Source organism: Bos grunniens, chromosome 9 (genome assembly GCF_055505025.1).
Source record: "Bos grunniens cultivar Pamir isolate PY7600 chromosome 9, Bosgru_T2T1.0, whole genome shotgun sequence".
Taxonomy (NCBI): domain Eukaryota; kingdom Metazoa; phylum Chordata; class Mammalia; order Artiodactyla; family Bovidae; genus Bos; species Bos grunniens.
Window position 1 is genome coordinate 94,885,906 of NC_141173.1, and position 19,842 is coordinate 94,905,747.

The window sequence follows — 19,842 nt, forward strand, 5'->3', positions numbered from 1 at the left end:
AGTTGTCTGCCCGCAGATGAAATCTGCCATCAGCCTCACTCGCTGTTACAGATTAATGTCACTGCTTGTGGGAGACGCTGCCTTCCCTTCCAGACTCACAGAAGCACAGCTTTGATAATTAATCCTGATAACACCAACACAGAGACCGACATACCTGACATCGTACTCAAGTGACTCGCAGAAAGGAAAAACGTCTCACTTGAACATGGTAAAATACTATGAAAATGTATATTTTGCTAGCTTTCATGGGAGAAAATTTGTATTTTCCCTGGCTGATTTTCATTTGGACTTAAGTGTTTGTTTTGAAGGCCATACAGAAGTGAACCTGGGAGAGATTAAATTTTGCCCCCAGTGAAGTCACTAAATTCAGTGGATTTTAATTACTTCTGTCCCCCTGGGCTTTCCCCACCCCACTTCATTTCTCAGACGTTCCCTGTAGGTTGCAAGGATTAATTTGCAAGCCGGGTCCCACACTATCCATGAGACGAAGCATAATGTACGACAGGCGAGGTGATCGGGGGCCGCCCTTTGAGTGGCTGAGGTAGGTTTTTCCCCGTGCCAGCCTGTGTCGGCGCAGATGGAGTGGGGTCACCCGCGGCCACGCCTCAGCTACGCGGGGCCCAGGCGGCGGGGCTCACTCGCTCTGCTGTTTCTTATAGAACCCAGCCGCTGGGCAGCCTGTGAGGCAGGGCCTGTGACCCATTTTTCATTCCCAGTTTGTTCACAAACCACATTTTCTTGACTCTGAAAACAGCAGCAGCCCATGGATATGTCTTTACAAGGCAGCTAGAACTTACCAGAATACGTGTTTTTTTTTATCCTGGCACGAATCCCGAGGTCTTGGAAGCCACCCCTCCCTGCCCGTCGCGTTTTCCTCTGTATGTTCTGCACTGCTTTCTCTAATAGCTCTTTTGGCGCGCAGGGTCTAAATGTAAAGCTTAATGCTCAAGCAGGGTGCGCAGCACTCTTAACGGGAGCCGCCTTAACGCTGGCTTGCACGTGAAATGGAAATGGCTGGTGTTACCCACCCTTTACAGAGTTTCTAGTGCTCAGCCTCCATGAAATGGATTGCTTATGGGGAGATAACGTCTGTTCTACTCCTTTTTAAGTCTGTGAAAAATGTCATCCTGGTTAATAGGGTGATTAAAACTCTTTATGCTCCGGGAGATAAATGTGATTATGTTTGTCATACTCTACCCGAGACACAGACAGCAGAGGAGGCACACTTGAAATTCCATAACATTTCCTCTCTTCCATATCCAGGAACATTCAGAAATCAGTACACAGATGGTACTTCACATAAAGAATAACATTATCTGTTAAACATTTTTCCTTTCCATTAACCAATTTAACAATATGCCTCTGGTATAAATGGAATAGACAAATGACTACATCTTCTGATATCTGAGTTCTGACTGCAGGAGAAAACCACTTTACTCATACTGCTTCCTTTTAACTTTCGTCTCTGTTACTTTATTTTTGCTTTGAAGATGCAGCTGGAGCCTCTTGGTGCCTGTCCCCATCAGCCTCTCTGCAGCAGGTGATTCACCATCACCTATGGGAGTCCCCCGCTACCCCTCAAGGACAAGAGACGCGTATGGGAAGGGCTTTGTAAACGCAGGCATGTAAATGTTGGTTCCTTTAGGCCTCCGCGCGCGCCCACCAGCCACCCAGGCTGAGACTCTCAAAAGGGGCAAAACCTGCTCAGTTTTCCTCCCGTCTTTGCTTCCTTCATTTCATTCAAAGACTAGAGGTATTTTGTTGCAGAGATTTAGTTAAAAATGAAAGGTGGGTGAAGAGTTTTTGCTACTTTACATACCCTGATAAATTTCACAATCCTTTTTTAAAAAGTCTTGGATTTTAAACAGGTTACATATGAATCCCAGACGCTGATTACACCTGTTTAATTAACAATACCGCAATTTTAACAGGGTAAGATAGTCCAGAGAAAAATGTTAATTATGTACTTGACATTTCATTTAAACTTTTTCTTAAAACTAAAGGTTTCATTATAAGAGATAAATTTCAAATGTACTTTATTAAACTGATTGCTAATTAGAGCCTAAGCAATTATAAAGAAAATACACAATGATATTCAACCAGAGGTTATTTTTCTGGACATACTGACATAGTAAACGTTTCTTTAAAAAATTTTAATTCACCTGGAGACTCAATACTCAGGCAGGTACATTTCTGGTTAAAAATAGTTGTTAAGATAGGTGATAATTGGTCTATTTTAATACTGACAACTGAGATAAAACTACAAACTGCCAGGCAGTGTTTAGGGGCCCAGAATCAACTTGTCAAAAAAGGACTTTTTATACGCAGAGTATCATTGTTTTTGCATGATTATCCTTTCAGGTTATCACACTCTGTTACTGGCGGCTTATCTAAGAAGGTACAGGTTTACAGGGCCTTAAAGTGATACCTAGCGCACACACCACAGCGTGTGTTCAGGGCAGCAGCGCCACGCCACTGCCTGAAGGGCGGGACTCTTCCAGGAGCGAGTCCTCCGCGCTCTGACAGCCACATGCTGACAAGCAAGGCTGCTAAAACTTATTAACTAGACACACTGAGGTACCACTTTCTGTTCATAAAGATTTTCCATCATACATAATTATTTTCTTCAGGTAGAAATCGTGGCTTTCAACTTTTACAGGCATGGAAGTATTTCCCCTGGGATTTCCTTCACCTAGAGAAGGTACCCATGTGGTTATTTTTAAAGAGTCTTCCTAACTTTTCAAACTTTGCTAACCCTAACCCCCTCCCCCTCCTGTGACCATAACCAGATCAGCTGTAAAGGAGCAGCACCCAGTCATGACGGCAGGCTTCTGTGAGGACGCTGAACGCGGTCCGTCCCAGAGGCTCAGTCAGCAACTGCGTGTTCCTGAGGAGAGCTGACTCGAGTCCCTTCGGGGCTGCGGCAGCTCCAAAGCCAGCCTTCCCCGCAGCACTCGTCCAGACTTCATCCACCATGCTCCTCTCATTTGGATCTCAGTGCTTCCTCCCACTCAACGGCTGACTCAGAGTTCTTGGGAATTGCTGGAAATATTGACTGCATTTTATTTCGAAAGTCTTTCATCTGAAAGATGAAAAAAAATCAGTCATCAAATGTTAAAAGATGGGGAAAAGAGCAAAAATTAGAGATGGACCCCGTTGCTGACTGACTGATACGCCGTTGGTGTGGGTACCAAGCAAAAGAAGACCAACAAAAGGAAAGACTGTCCTTGCTGCCTTGGAAGACAGCGAGACAGACCTCATTTCTTCCTAGTGTAAGTCTGCTGCTGCTGCTAAGTCGCTTCAGTCGTGTCTGACTCTGTGCGACCCCATCCAGGCTCCCCCGTCCCTGGGATTCTCCAGGCAAGAACACTGGAGCGGGTTGCCATTTCCTCCTCCAATGCATGAAAGTGAAAAGTCAAAGTGAAGTCGCTCAGTCGTGTCGGACTCTTAGCGACCCCATGGACTGCAGCCTACCAGGCTCCTCCATCCATGGGATTTTCCAGGCGAGAGTACTGGAGTGGGGTGCCAAGTCTACTGGGACTTAAATAACAAAACTCTAAGTCTGAAAGGTAACATGCTCTCTATCATCAACCCTCAATGACATTTACTTCCTACCAGAAGACAGCCTATGTTGTTGACCTTCATATGTAAAGATGCACTTGAGAATGGGATGTCCATCTAAATACATGAATCTACTGAGGCTATGCAAACCTAGAAGAATTTGGGGGTCAGAAGGAAGGAGTGGGGAGAAGAAACTTCAGTCGCTCAGTCGTTTCTGACTTTGCAACCCCATGAATCGCAGCATGCCAGGCCTCCCTGTCCATCACCAACTCCCGGAGTTCACCCAAACTCACGTCTGTCGAGTCAGTGATGCCATCCAGCCATCTCATCCTCTGTCGTCTCCTTCTCCTCCTGCCCCCAATCCCTCCCAGCATCAGGGTCTTTTCCAATGAATCAACGCTTCGCATGAGGTGGCCAAAGTATTGGAGTTTCAGCTTTAGCATCAGTCCTTCCAGTGAACACCCAGGACTGATCTCCTTTAGGATGGACTGGTTGGATCTCCTTGCAGTCCAAGGGACTCTCAAGAGTCTTCTCCAATACCACAGTTCAAAAGCATCAATTCTTCGGTGCTCAGCTTTCTTCACAGTCCAACTCTCACATCCATACATGACCACTGGAAAAAGCATAGCCTTGACTAGACTTGACTAGATGGACCTTTGTTGGCAAAGTACCGTCTCTGCTTTTGAATATGCTATCTAGGTTGGTCATAACTTTCCTTCCAAGGAGTAAGCGTCTTTTAATTTCATGGCTGCAGTCACCATTTGCAGTGATTTTGGAGCCCAAAAAAAGTCTGACACTGTTTCCACTGTTTCCCCATCTATTTCCCATGAAGTGGTGGGACCAGATGCCATGATCTTAGTTTTCTGAATGTTGAGCTTTAAGCCTTTTTCACTCTCACTTTCTTCAACAGGCTCCTTAGTTCCTCTTCACTTTCTGCCATAAGGGTTAAGGAGGAATCAATGAATGGCAGATAGAGTAGAATGTTCTTATGCACCGACAGTGTTGAGGAATCTACGTAAAGGTGTTCCCGGCAGACAGTAACCTGGAATCTCGCACCTGGAGCAGGAGTTTGGGGGATCCTGACATGCAGGGTCAAGTCCACCTCTGTACACGGCCCGAGGGCAGGGATACTAATTTACAGGAGGTGGGTAGTCTTTACCATAGGTGACGCTAGCTCCACACCTATTCTTTCTTCACACCTAGCTGGTCCTGTTCTGAAGACACTACTCCAGAAGCACAGGAGCACAGAGCTGCAGTCTTCCTGTCAGCCACACCCCAACTGGGCTCCCCCAATGGCTAGGCGGCAAAGATCCTGTTTGCAATGCAAGAGACTCTAGTTCAATCCTTGGGTCAGGAAGATCCCCTGGAGAAGAAAACGGCTATCCACTCCAGTATTCTTGCCTGGAGGACCCCATGGACAGAGGAGCCTGGCGTGCTACAGTCCATGGGGTCACAAAGAGTCAGACACGGCTGAGCAACTGAACAACAACTCAACCATTATTTCTCGAGGATACAGATCTCCTCAAACTGAAGCAGCCTGGATTCACAGCAACATGTGAGTCATTTCTTGGAGTGACTGTTTGAGAGTCAGCTAGTATTTTTTTCCGTTAATGTTGATGCTTACTTAATTTCAATCAGAAGCTGAACCCTTGTGCTGTTTCCCAATTCAGGAGGTGCATCCCCTTCGGGACTTGTCAATTCCAAGGCATTTACTCCAGTCATGGTAGCACCGCCGTTAGCACAGACCCTGGTATCAAGTAGACCTCTCTGTTCAAAGCCCAACTCACCTGCTTGGGGAGCCTGCTTACTCTCGATAAGGGGCAGATTTCATGTGTGCAGGATGGAGATACTCGCCGGCTTACAGAGTTGAGAGGACTGAGGTAACGCACAGAAAGGCACAGCTGGTGGTGCTCAGTGTACCTTAGCTGTTGTCACTGCAGCAGCTTCAAAATACGGTGTTCCAGGAACAGAGCTCATGTGGATGTAAGTATTATGGTATGTTTGTCAAAAGCATTAATTTACAGTCACATCATTTTGGTTTAAGTATTCTGATACCTGAAGACACATAAGGTTATCTATCATAAGAGGTCTGTAGGTCCAGGACCGCCCTCTCCACGTCTGGGTCCCAGACACCAGTCTTGACACACACACCCCATGGTATTTATGTCTCCCCCCAACCCCCTCTTCCATGCAGCTCTCTAGTTTGTACTGTGATGAACCCTGCATGAAAGGTTTCCAGTACTCTGTCCCTGGGCGTCGGGGGGACGACTGGAAGAAGTTCTCTAAATAGAGAGTCCTGACAGTCGGGCCGTCAGAGTCACAGGGGATCACCGTTGGGCTGGGGGCAGGGATGCTAAGTGTCTAGGGTGGCCCACAAAAAGAGCTGCTTCGTCCAAAATGCCCAAGAGTGCCCCCTTGAAGGGCCTTGCAGACTTTCTCAGTGGAAAGGCGCCTCTGGCCAGGGTTTGCAATGTGCTGCTTGGTTCTTTCCTGTCGCCTCTCTCGTGGAACATCTGTTACAGCCAAGCCTAATGACAGGGTTTTCTGGTGGGGTATCAGCCACCAAGACTGAACAGAATCATCTACCGTCCCGCCTTCTCGGGGAGATGGAAGGAGGTCAGTCGCTGCGAAGGCGGAGGCAGGAATGTGGTTAGGGTTAGGTTGTGCTCCCATTTCCTCTTCTTGGCCCATTCTTTTTTCTTTGATCTGATTTCCCAAGGATGATTTACTTGTTCCCAGGATCGTAAGTGAGTAACTGAACCATTAGAAGGAATCATATCTGAAAAACAGCCAACTAGGAACAGACAGGCTTCCGAGCCCAGTGAAGGGAGGGAGACAAGTGGGATACAGAGCACCATGTGGCCCTGTATTTACAGCCGTGGAGGAGTCCAGCCAACACAGCAGAGCAGAAAGACCTGAGCACACCTCCCAGGAGCACACCAGCGTCACAACTACCTGCAGAACCACCACCGATGAAAAGACTAGAACTGCCAGAGAAGATCTGTTACCACAAAAGACGTGAAGAAGGGCCCACAACAGGACGCGGGGGAATGCTGGACCGGTAATACGGTTAAGCCTCACATCCCCAGGTGGGTGACCCACAGAACCAATACTCTGCACAGGCTCTCCCAGAGAAGCGGGAGTTCTGGCCCCAAGCCAGGTTCTGTAGCCTGGGGGTCCTTCACCAGAAGGCAAGTCCCCAGGGAATCTGGCTTTGAAGGCCAGTGGGGCTTCATTTCAGGCATCCCAGAGGACTGGGGAAATAGAGACTTCATTCCTAAAGGATGTACACAGCATCTCACAGACTCCAGGATCCAGGACAAAAGCAGTCATTTGACAGGAGCCTGGTCAGCCTAGCTGCTGGTCTTGGAGCATCCCCTGGAGAGCTAGGAGGCCACTGCGGCTCACAGTGGGGCACAGACACGGGGCAGCCGTTCTTGGGAGCTCCCTCTACCACTAGACACTGGTGCTGGTGGCGCCAGCGTGGGACCCTCCCTGTAGCTCCTCAGCGCCAAGACCTGACCCACTGCTGGGATACCTCAGGCCAGGCGAGCCCCACCCCCCAGCAGGCAGGCTGCCTTAAGACCTCCGGAGCCCAGTCGCCTCATTTAGACACAGCCCTGTCCACCAGAGGGTCCAGGACCCCGGTCCACCCATCAGTGGGCAGGCACCGGCCCCAGAGTCCCCTGGACCCGGCCCTGCCATCCAGGAAGCCTGATCTCGCCTCCAGACCAGCCGCCTCCACCAGGGGCAGGCACCAGATGCAGGAACACTACAGTCGCGCAGCCTGTGGAGCCCGTCTCCCCAGCACTAGGCCAGCCCAACTGAGTCAGGAACCGTCTCCCCTGCCTCCCCAACCCGCCCAGGGACCCAACAGCAGCCCTGAGACCCATAATCAGACCCGGGGCCAGTTCCGCCTGCCAGCAGAGCAAGCACTGAGTCAGGAACCGTCTCCCCTGCCTCCCCCACCCCACCAGGGGTCTGACAGCAGCCCTGAGACCCTCGGCCCTGTAACCAGACTCCAGGGCCGGCTCCGCCTGCCAGCAGAGCGAGCACTGAGTCAGGAACCGTCTCCCCTGCCTCCCCGACCCCACCAGGGGTCTGACAGCAGCCCTGAGACCCCCGCCTGCCGGCAGAGCGAGCACTGAGTCCAGGACCTGGTTTCACCCTGCAATGGGCAGACAGCAGCCCCAGAATCTTCTAGACTCTGACTCCACACGCCAGTACTAGCCCCAGGGCCCCCTGAGGTTCTGCAGTCAGCTGCCTCGTGACCCGGCCCAGCAGCTGGCAGCTTCCACACAAGGGTCTGGCAACCAACTGGACTGGAGGCCAACCAAAACAGTACAGTACTGACACAAAAACAGACACGCAGATACTGGGACAGAAGAGCCTAGAGAGACACCCATGCAACGGTCACTCAATCTGCAACACAGGAGGCGAAAACAGAATGGAGAAAAGACAGCCTCTTCAGTAAGTGCTGCTGGGAAAAACCGGACAAGTGAAAGAATGAAATTAGAACATTCTCTAACACCATACACAAAAACTTAAAAATGGGTTAAAGACCTAAATGTAAGATTGGAAACTATAAAACTCCTAGAGGAAAACATAAGCAGAACATTCTTTGACATAAATCACAGCAATACATTTTTAAACCTGTCTCCTAAAGCAAAGGAAATGAAAGCAAAAATAAATGAGACCTAATTAAACTTAAAAGGTTTTGTACAACAAAGGAAACAATCAACAAATAAAAAGACAACCTACTGAATGGGAGAAATGATATGACTGACGCAGGGTTAATATCCAACAAATATAAACAGCTCATACAGCTCATAATTTACAAAATCAAACAACCCAATTAAACATGGGCAGACGACATGAATAGACATTTTTTCAGAGAGGACATGCAGATGGCCAACAGGCTCATGAAAAGATGCTCAAGACCCCTGATCATCAGGGAAATGCAGATCAAAACTACACTGAGGTAACAACTCAGACCTGTCAGAATGGCTCTCTTCAAAAAGAACAGACATAACCAATGTTGGCGAGAATGTGGAGGAAAGGGAACAGCTGTACACTGCTGGTGTAATCCGGCAAACTGGGGTAGGCACTGGGGTAGGCACTGTGGGACACAGTATGGAGGCTTCTCAGAAAACTGAGAACAGAACTACTGTCGACCCAGCAACTCCACTCCTGGGAATGTATCCAAAAAGCACTAATTCAAACATACAGACAGCCCAGTGCTCGTTTAGCAGCAGCATTTACGATTGCCAAGATATGGAAGCAACCTAAGTCTCCATCAACAGATGATCAGATGAAGACAATGTGGTATGTATACACTGTGATCAGCCGTAAAAAGGAATGAAAGTTTGCCACTTGCAACAACGTGGACGGACTTGGGGGGTCTTATGCTAAGTGAAATAAATCCAACGGGGAAAGACAAATACTGTACAATCTCACTTACGTGTGGAATCTAAAAATATACAACAGACTAGTGAATATAACAACAACAAAAGAAAACAGACTCAAAGATACAGAGAACAAACCAGCGGTTACCACTGGGATAAGGGAAGAGGGAGGGGCAATATAAGGGTAAGGGATTAAGACATACAAACCACTGGTATAAAATAAGCTACAAGGATATACTGTACAACACGGTATTTGGTCAGTATTTTATAACTATAAATGGAGTATAACCTTTCAAATTATGAGCCACTATTTTGTACTCCTGTTACTTATATAATAGGGTGTATCACCTACACTTCACTGAAAAAGCCTTTTAAATTTTAACAGCTGCGGAAATGGAAACCCAGCATCTCCTTATAATCAGGGCCTCAAGTCACTTTCAGCAGAAAGGCTCACAGAAAGTTTCTAAGCTTGTACTATTCATAGTACATGGATAGTTAAATGAAGACCTTTAGTTTTTTCCGCCTGTTTCAATTTCTGATATGCAGATCAGAGGTGTCGGTCCTCTCTGTGATACTCTATCAGAGGTCAACAGAACATTCCTCTGCTTAAAAATGTGCTTGACAAAAGACTTAGGGACTGAGTACATTTAAGCAAATTATAAAGTAAATATACTGAGTTCCAAGATAATAATTACAGCTATTGCCACAAAACCATCTCCTACCCTAACACCAGAGAAGTCTGGCGAAGACAGGGCATGTTGGGGACCTGAGTGTCCATCCAGCAACTCAGTCTCACTCTGAAGCATTTTCTAGACTCTGGGATTCTTCCTGCAGTCCTCCTTATCCCTCTTCCTCTCTGACCAAGAATAATTTCTCTCTGGTTACAGACCACAAGCCTACCCTTCTAAACAGGGCCACACTGCATACTGCCCAACTCCAGGATGCTCTCCTCAAAGACTGGGACACGAACAGCACTGCTGGGCAGTGAGCCCACTCCTCCAAGAACCTCATCCTTGAGTCCCAGTGTTTGTGTCCAACAGTGCTAGGCTGTAATATCATCAGAAAGTAGCAATCTCTTCAACAGTACGTGAACTGTGAACTTCTAGATGTTCAAGCTAGATTTACAAAAGGCAGAGGAACCAGAGATCAAATTGCCAACATCTGTTGGATCATGGAAAAAGCAAGAGAGTTCCAGAAAAATGTTTACTTCTGCTTTATTAACTATGCCAAAGCCTTTAACTGTATGGACCACAACAAACTCTGGAAAATTCTTAGAGAGACGGGAATACCAGACCACCTGACCTGCCTCCTGAAAAATCTGTATGCAGGTCAGGAAGCAAAAGTTAGAACTGGACATGGAACAATAGACTGGTTCCAAATAGGGAAAAGAGTACATCAAGGCTGTATATTTTCACCCTGCTTGTTTAACTTATATGCAGAGTATATCATGAGAAATGCTGGGCTGGAAGAAGCACAAGCTGGAATCAAGATCGCTGGAGAAATATCAATAACCTCAGATATCCAGATGACACCACCCTTATGGCAGAAAGTGAAGAAGAACTGAAGAGCCTCTTGATGAAAGTGAAAGAGGGGAGTGAAAAAGCTGACTTAAAACTCAACATTCAGAAAACGAAGATCATGGCATCTGGTCCCATCACTTCATGGCAAATAGATGGGGAAACAGTGGCAGACTTTATTTTGGGGGGCTCCAAAATCACTGCAGATTGTGACTGCAGCCATGAAATTAAAAGATGCTTGTTTCTTGGAAGAAAAGCTATGACCAACCTAGACAGAATATTAAAAAGCAGAGACATTACTTTGCCAACAAAGGTCTATCTAGTCAAATCTACAGTTTTTCCAGTAGTCATGTATGGATGTGAGAGTTGGATTATAAAGAAAGCTGAGCACCAAAGAACTGATGCTTTTGAACTGTGGTGCTGGAGAAGACTCTTGAGAGTCCCTTGGACTGCAAGGAGATCCAACCAGTCCATCCTAAAGGAGATCAGTCCTGAATATTCATTGGAAGGACTGATGCTGAAGCTGAAACTCCAATACTTTGGCCACCTGATGTGAACAACTGACTCATTGAAAAAGACCTTGATGCTGGGAAAGATTGAAGGCGGGAGGAGAAGAGGACAATAGAGGACAAGATGGTTGGATGGTATCACTGACTCAATGGACATGAGTTTAAGTAAACTCCAGAAGTTGGTGATGGACAGGGAGGCCTGGCGTGCTGCAGTCCATGGGGTTGCAAAGACTCGGACATGACTAAGCGACTGAACTGAGTAGTCTCTAAGGCAGCAGTTCTCAGAGTATTATGACAATAGGAAAATGATTACAAGGAATTTGTCACTAATATGGATTTTCTGATTGATATTCTAGGTTTAGAATAGATTCAAGATTATGCCTCCAATAATGTTACTACTCACACTCACACTGCAACAGCTTTTTGGAAGGGCGATGTAGCCAGTATGCCAGGAGTGAACCATGGGGTATTACTACACATTTACCGTGTCTGTCTTGGCAAGGAAAAGAACAACATGAAAACTTTTGGTGTTACATATAGTGTGCTGAAAAATTACTTAAAAGCTGAGGCTATGTCCCCAATTTAATGAATCTGAGAAAACCCTTACAGCATCTAATAAATAGACAGCTAGTGGAATTAAGCGCTCCAAGTTCTAAAATGTCTTTGCCATTGTATAGCTCATTTAGCTTCAATTTTCTCACTTGCAGGTACAGGATGGCTGCCAGCCTCGGTGCTGAGGTTAGAATAATGAAGCTTTATAGGACCAACTGATGAGAAAGCCTTTGGATATATCAATAATTACAGTGCCAACAGGAATTCTGAAGAACCTGGAAATTCAGCTTCTTCATAAAACCGAGTAAGACTATAAATGTTGCCTGAACAACAATAATGTCTGCCATTCAAGATCACCTATGTGCCAGACTCACCAAGCAGGAGGCTTTTATGTAGCCTTCACGATTCTGGCAGAAATGAAGACCACCACTTTATATATGAGAAACCAGAGGTCAAAGAGGTTAACCCACCCATGGTGATCTGATTTGTAAGTACAACTGCCTCACTGACATCCAGGCTCTTTCCCCATACCACTCTAGTTCTGTGACCTGGAAAGACCTCTACAACTTCTACTCATGTGCCCGCTTTCCCTAAAAATGACTTAGCTTGAAATACGTACTTCTTGCAGTGGTGACCATGTTATACAGAATGCTAAGATGATGCTGTGAAAGTGCTGCACTCGATATGCCAGCAAATTTGGAAAACTCAGCACTGGTCACAGGACTGGAAAAGGTCAGTTTTTATTCCAATCCCAAAGAAGGGCAATACCAAAGAATGCTCAAACTACCACACAATTGCACTCATTTTACATGCTAGCAAGGTAATGCTCAAAATCCGTCAAACTAGGCTTCAGCAGTACATGGACTAAGAACTTCAAGATGTACAGGCTGGATTTAAAAGTGCAGAGAACTGGATGGGAGGGGAGTATGGGGGAAACTGGATACATGTGTATGTATGGCTAAGTCCCTTCACTGTTCACCTGAAATTATCACAACATTGTTAATTGGCTATACCCCAATACATAATGTTTTTGGTGTTAATAATAATAAAAATTCCCGTGGCATTTTTCAAAAAAGAAAAAAAGAGCAGAGGAACCAGAGATCAAATTGCCAACATCCGCTGGATCATAGAAAAAACAAAGGAATTCCAGAAAAACATTTACTTCTGCTTCATTGATTACACTAAAGCCTTTGACTCTGTTGGATCACAACAAACTGTGGAAAATTCTTAAAGAGATGGGAATACCAGATCGCCTTACCTACCTCGTGAAAAACCTGTATGCAGGTCAAGAACCAACAGTCAGAACCAGACATGAACAATGGACTGGTTCAAAATTGGGAAAGGAGTATATCAAGGCTGTATATTGTCACCCTGCTTGTTTAACTTACACGTAGAGTACATCATTCGAAATGCTGGGATGGATGAATCACAAGCTGAAAGGAATCAAGATTGCTGGGAGAAATATTAGTAACCTCAGATATGCAGATGATACCACCCTAATGACAGAATATGAAGAGGAACTAAAGAGCCTCATGATGGAAGTGAAGGAGGAGAGTGAAAAAGCTGGCTTAAAACTCAACATTCAAAACACTAAGATCATGCGTGGCATCTGGTCCCATCACTTCATGGCAAATAGGTGAGGAAACGGTGGCAGACTTTTTTTGGGGGAGGCTCCAAAATCACTGCAGGTGGTCACTGCAGCCGTGAAATTAAAAGACGCTTGCTCCTTGGAAAAAAAGGCTATGATAAACCTAGACACCATATTAAAAAGCAGAGACATCACTTTGCTGACAAAGGTCTGTCGTCAAAGCTATGGTTTTTCCAGTAGTCATGTATGGATGTGAGAGTAGGGCCATAAAGAAAGCTGAGCACTGAAGAATTGATGCTTTTGAACTGTGGTGCTGCAGAAGACTCTTGAGAGTCCCTTGGACAGCAAGGAGATCAAACCAGTCAATCCTAAAGGAAATCAATCCTGAATATTCATTGGAAGGACTGAAGCTGAAGCTCCAATACTGTGACCACTTGATGTGAAGAGCCAACTCACTGGAAAAGACCCTGATGCTGGGAAAGGTTGAGGGCAGGAAAAGAGGTCAACAGAGGATGAGAATGGCTAGACGGCATCACCAACTCAATGGACATGAGTTTGAGCAAATTTTGGGAGATAGTGAAGGACAGGGAAGCCCGGCGTGCTGCAGTCTCTGCAGTCTCAAAGAGTCAGACATGACTGAGTGAGTGAATAATACTTCTCTACCCTCTTGAAGTTAGGCAACTATGTGACTCATTCTGGCTAATGAAATATGAGTAAAAGAAATCTGTGCCACTTCCAAGGTGAAGCATATTATTTCAAGTGTTCCAGCCTCCCGGCCTCTCTTCCCTTTCCATAGCAATCAGGGAACCTGTGTGCTGCAGTGGTGCCTCAAGATGAAAGAAACTTGAGGTATGAAGCCATCCTGTGGAGGACAGGTTCCCTAGAGAGTTGCATAAACCCAGTGAATTTTAGGAAAGAAATAAACCTTGAAGCCACACAGTTGGGGATTATTCTTTTACTGTAGTATAACCCAGCCTATCCTGACTGACATAGCTGGTGAAGAGAAATCACAGAACAGACCTAAGGCAGGCTCTGATATCCTTCACTATTATGTTAAATTTGGCTTAAACATGGGAGAATAAAAACTTAAGGGTTGGACAAAGGGAAAGAGAAACCTGGTGTTAATTAAGCTTAAATAGGTTTTAGAATCACCTGGAAAAACCAAACCACCACTCTTCCCTTCAGAGAGCTCAGCACATTGGTTAATCCCATTATATGACACAGCTTCTGAGGAAATCAGAACATTTTGATATTTTCAATGAACTAGTGTGGGAGTTCTGATCAGCTTGGTTAAGTGAAGAGTTAGTTTTTTGGGGGTGGATTATAGTCCTATGTCTACTTAATAAAACTGGACTAAGCAGGACTAGGCTTAATTTAGAGAGTAGCTGCTGGTATATTTCAATTTTTGATTAGGCCTGTTGATACCCATATAAATCTGAGAATGTCTGAACATACCATGTAAAATTACATGGTATGTTCAATATTCAAAATGAATTCAATATTCATTTGCATTAGGAAGGCTAAGATTCTCGTTTTCTAAGTTATTAGTCCCATTATTTAGGTAAAGGTCAGACAAGCATCCTTCTCCTAAACCTTCACCGTATCACATCCATATAGTCTAAAATTTGTAGTAAAGTCAATTGATTTAGGAATAAAAAGTGAACATGTAACTTTCTGAGCAATACAATCCCTGAAGTACTCATTAAAAAATGGTCAATTATTATGACAATGATTAACAACAGGGCACAATTCAAAAGCAAAAGCTTTCTGTTAATGTGCAGTAAACTGAGCAACAGGGATGACCCTAGAGTATCTTAGGGCCAGGGCATGCTCTGCAGCTAAGACTCAGCCCAATAAGAACAATTTATAACATGCTTCTTGATTTAAGGTGCTAACAGGTCAGGTTCTCAGCAGCAGTTCTAAAACTATTTCAATCAGGCTTTATTTTTAGTAACTGAACCACCTTTGACTGTCAGGCCTCTTCCTGAAAGCTTTATATTTCACTTCACTAAATAATAAAAAAATTATGACATTTTGACTCCACTTGTTTGACTTCATATGACTAGAATGCTAGATTTCTAATTTTAAAAGATATGCAGCAAGCAACAAAGATTTATTGTATAGTACAGGGAACTATAGTATCTTGTAATAACCTGTAACAGAAAATCTGAAAAATAACATATATATATATATATATAAAACTGAATGACCTTGCTGTATACCTGAAACACTGTCAACTATACTTCAATTATATATATATATATATTAAGAAATACTTTATAATAGTTACCAACCAAATCACTATCATTTTCACATTTTACCTAATGATCCTGCTTCACTGGCACACATAGATGAGCATGCACAAACACAGAACACACAGGACCTGCTTGCACTCCCACTTTATGATGCTTTTTTTTTAAAGCCTGGGTGATAGATTGTCACAGGGGAATGAAGATACTGATGGCTCAATAACAGAGCTTCCGTGTATACGTTTATTTTCACACTGTACAGGAAGTTACTTATAAGTGAACATAGCAATAAGGCACTCAGAACAAAAGAATGAACATGTACTTAATGAAAAGAATCAGAATTTCTGTAACACAACAAACACCTGCATCCCACATTTTTTTTTTTTAACAATTGGCAACTCTACATGCACACACACACATAAAGCAAGGACTGGTAAATCACTGGTATAATGACTGGTACAGTTGGTACAATCATTGGCACCTTATTTGATGCTGTCACTTAGGAACTGTTAAGTATAACCTAGCATCTGGATGCTAAATAAAAGTGGGGGCGGGGGGAGGCTAAATAGGGGAGTCACTCTACCCGTTTCCAAATTTTAGGAATTCAAGTTTATTCAAAAACTAGAATACACAAGACCATAACCACTATCTTTCTTCAGTAACTTCAGAATGGTAGGTAGTTTTAAACAACTTTAAAACTTAAGCTCCTTTTGAATATCCCAAAGTGTTTTTGCACTCTTCTGCAGACGAGCCTCTTCTTCAGGGGCCAACTTTACTTTTATAAGGTCAGTAATACCACTCTCCCCCAGGATACAAGGAACACTGAGGAATACTTCTTCATTTATTCCATAGAGACCCTTAATTCTGGTGGAAACTGGATGCACTCTCCTAAGATTCTTCAAAATACTTTCTGTTAGGTCAGCTACAGACAGGCCAATGGCCCAAGAAGTATAACCTTTCATTTTAATAATCTCATAGGCACTAGCAACCACATCTTTGTGAACATTTTTCCACTGCTCCGGATCTTTATCAGTTCCTATATCTAAGTTCAGTTCCTTCAGAGGGACACCTGCAATGTTCACTCCACTCCACACAGGAACACTCGAGTCTCCGTGCTCTCCAAGGATCCACCCATGACAGCTTTCAGAATGGATACTAAGCCTTTGCCCAATCAAGAAACGGAAACGGGCAGTGTCCAGATTACAACCACTTCCAATAACACGGTTTTGGGGAAAGGCACTCAACTTCCAGGCTACGTACGTCAAGATATCCACCGGATTGGAAACCACAATCAGTTTGCAGCGCGGACTGTACTGAACAATACTGGACATCATTAATTTAAAGATGGCCACATTTCGCTGGACTAAATTAAGGCGTGTTTCTCCTTTTTCCTGGCGTGCACCTGCCGTGATAATCACGAGGTTGGAGTTTGCAGTGACAACGTAATCTCTGCTGGAAACAATGTTTGGCATTTTCACGAAAAGGCTGCCATGCTGAAGATCCATTGTCTCACCCTTCAGTCGGCCTTCATCAACATCCACCAGGGCGAGTTCATCGCTCAAGCCTTTTAACAGGATGCTGATAGCACAGGCCATGCCAACCGATCCGGTTCCTACGATAGAGATCTTACTGTTGCGAACAGGCTCCTCTGAAGTGAAATTCTTCATCAGCTCACACTTGACCGTCGCCATCTTGGACGCGGGGGCCACGGCCCAGGCGCCCCCGAGGGGGGTGGCTGCCGGCGGGCAGGGGCTTGGGGCCATTCCCAGGCACAGGAAATTCGCCCTCACAGTGCCCGCTCTCTGGCTGGCCCGCAGGATTCCCACAGTCCAGCTCATGGCTATTCACTTGAGAAGTGAAGGCAGAAAGCAGCAGGCGCCCTTAGAAGCTCCAAAGGAGAGAGCTGTGACCGTTGGCCAGTTCTCAGCCCGCTATGCGGCTGCGCAAAGCCGAGGCCTCGCGACAGCCTCTCCAGCTCGCTACTGCGGCTGCGCAAGGCGGGCTGAGCTCGCGTGGCCTCTAAAGGGCCTCTATAAAATATCAAGAGGGGAGGCTACTTCTAGCAAATGAATTCTGGAGTTAGAAGTTTTAGAAACCCATCAATTCTCTAATGCATTGGAGACAGAATTACACATACTTAGTATGTGTAATGAGCCAACCCAGATCCTTGGGATTACTTTTCTGTTTTTACAACATATTCCAATAAAAATATTTCCATTAAATACACATGAAAATACAGTTAAATGTTCTTAACGATATTCCTGCCAAGGATCAACCAGGTGTGAATCCTTTGTCTCCCCATGGCCTCCTGCACCATTTTCCTGCATCTGCGGGAAAAGCAGGCCTTCTGTTTCCCATTGTACCCATTTCAAGAACCTTCTACACTGAGGAAACCAGAAGGGAAAGAGACACGTGTACCCCAATGTTCATCGCAGCACTGTTTATAATAGCCAGGACATGGAAGCAACCTAGATGTCCATCAGCAGATGAATGGATAAGAAAGCTGTGGTACATATACACAATGGAGTATTACTCAGCCATTAAAAAGAATACATTTGAATCAGTTCTAATGAGGTGGATGAAACTGGAGACTATTATACACAGTGAAGTAAGCCAGAAGGAAAAACATAAATACAGTATACTAACGCATGTATATGGAATTTAGAAAGATGGTAACGATAACCCTGTGTACGAGACAGCAAAAGAGACACTGATGTATAGAACAGTCTTATGGACTCTGTGGGAGAGGGTGGGAAGATTTGGGAGAATGTCATTGAAACATGTGAAATGTCATGTATGAAACGAGATGCCAGTCCAGGTTCAGTGCACGATGCTGGATGCTTGGGGCTGGTGCGCTGGGAAGGCCCAGGGGGATGGTATGGGGAGGTTGGGAGGGAGGAGGGTTCAGGATGGGGAGCATGTGATTTTTTTTTAAATAAAATTTTTGGAGAAAAAAAAAAAAAAAAAAGAACCTTCTATTTGGAAAGAGTTCCCCTGCCCTTATGCCTATTAGGACCATAACTGTGGGGGAGTCACAGGATCCTGACGACAGAGGGAAGGAGCCCACTGTGAGCCAAACAGTAAGAACTCGGAGGGTTACTTATCTCATGAAAAGGGAAGCTCCTGGTCAAGAGTCCCGATGACAAATGACTTCTCAAGTAAAAAGATGATGCTGCAGCTGCTAAGTCGCTTCAGTCATGTCTGACTCTGTGTGACCCCATAGACGGCAGCCCACCAGGCTCCCCTGTCCCTGGGCTTCTCCAGGCAAGAACACTGGAGTGGGTTGCCATTTCCTTCTCCAATGCATGAAAGTGAAAAGTGAAAGTGAAGTCGCCCAGTCGTGTCGGACTCTTAGCGACCCCATGGACTGCAGCCTACCAGGCTCCTCCGCCCATGGGATTTTCCAGGCAAGAGTACTGGAGTGGGGTGCCAAAGATGATGATAATATATCTTAAATGTCTTTAAAATGGCAAATTTTGACCCAGGCACAAATCAAATTGTGGATTAAAGTAGTTAGTGCAACATGGTATCAGTATATCTTACATTCCTCTGCATATCTCTGGTCAGTCTTATGAACTTCCTTTCAAATTTCTAACAAAATAAAAAATTTACATTTGATGAAACAGTGTACATATATTTGTATACACATACATACACACACACACACCCTTAAGCCCAATAAACTATGTAAATCCAAACAAAAATAATGGTACTTTCGCCTCACTTATATAAACAAAAGTCTGACCATGTAATGATTTCTCAAAGCTTTCCTCTCATATAAGAAAGTGGTATGCTCTCCCCTAATGGAGCTCTTGGGCTTCCCTGGTGGCTCAGTGGTAAAGAATCCACCTGCCAAGCAGGAGATGTAGGTTCAGTCCCTGGGTTGGGAAGACTCTCTCTCGAGGAAATGGCAACCCCCTCAAGTATTCTTTGCCTGGGAAATCCCATGGACAGAGGAGCCTGGCGGGTTGCTGTCCACGGGGTCACAGAAGAGTTGGACACATGGAGCAACTAAAGAGCAACGACAAATGGAGCTCTTGGATATGCAGGCTCCTCACAGGGGAGAAAAACCACCTGTGTATATGTACAGAAAAATACCGTGTTTGATGACATGGCTCGATGGCATCACAGACTCGATGGACATGAGTTTGAGTGAACTCCGGGAGTTGGTGATGGACAGGGAGGCCTGGCGTGCTGCGATTCACGGGGTTGCAGAGAGTCGGACACGACTGAACAACTGAACTAAACTGATACATACATACATTCCATTTTAGAATACTAAATCTTGACAAAATGAGTATTTTATATTCAGACTTGAAAACCTATTCTCACTCTTCCTGCCACTGAGCTGCAGTCCAGGAAGAGAGGAACAACAAGCAAAGGAGTTGCTGCTGCTGCTGCTAAGTCGCTTCCGTCGTGTCCGACTCTGTGCGACCCCATAGACGGCAGCCCACCAGGCTC

At 45.1% G+C, this 19,842-nt stretch overlaps 2 protein-coding genes and 1 long non-coding RNA gene across 4 annotated transcripts in view; 1 reads left to right on the forward strand and 2 right to left on the reverse strand.

The window, feature by feature from the left end:
* Positions 1–2,416, forward strand: part of LOC147366394 (uncharacterized) — a 40,231-nt gene extending 37,815 nt beyond the window's left edge. The window contains exons 3-4 of the long non-coding RNA XR_015133364.1: positions 52–208; positions 1,491–2,416. This is a non-coding gene — a long non-coding RNA (uncharacterized LOC147366394). The remainder of the gene's footprint in view (positions 1–51; positions 209–1,490) is intronic.
* Positions 1,889–19,842, reverse strand: part of TMEM242 (transmembrane protein 242) — a 43,266-nt gene continuing 25,312 nt past the window's right edge. For both annotated transcript variants that reach the window (XM_086318533.1, XM_086318534.1), the window contains one exon: positions 1,889–3,082. In XM_086318533.1, the coding sequence (XP_086174659.1) occupies positions 2,984–3,082 (99 nt within the window). In that variant the 3' untranslated portion in view covers positions 1,889–2,983. The remainder of the gene's footprint in view (positions 3,083–19,842) is intronic.
* Positions 15,611–18,347, reverse strand: LDHAL6B (lactate dehydrogenase A like 6B). Its single transcript, XM_086318531.1, has one exon. It carries the CDS (start codon positions 17,217–17,219, stop codon positions 16,074–16,076), a length of 1,146 nt encoding a protein of 381 aa, XP_086174657.1. The 5' UTR covers positions 17,220–18,347; the 3' UTR covers positions 15,611–16,073.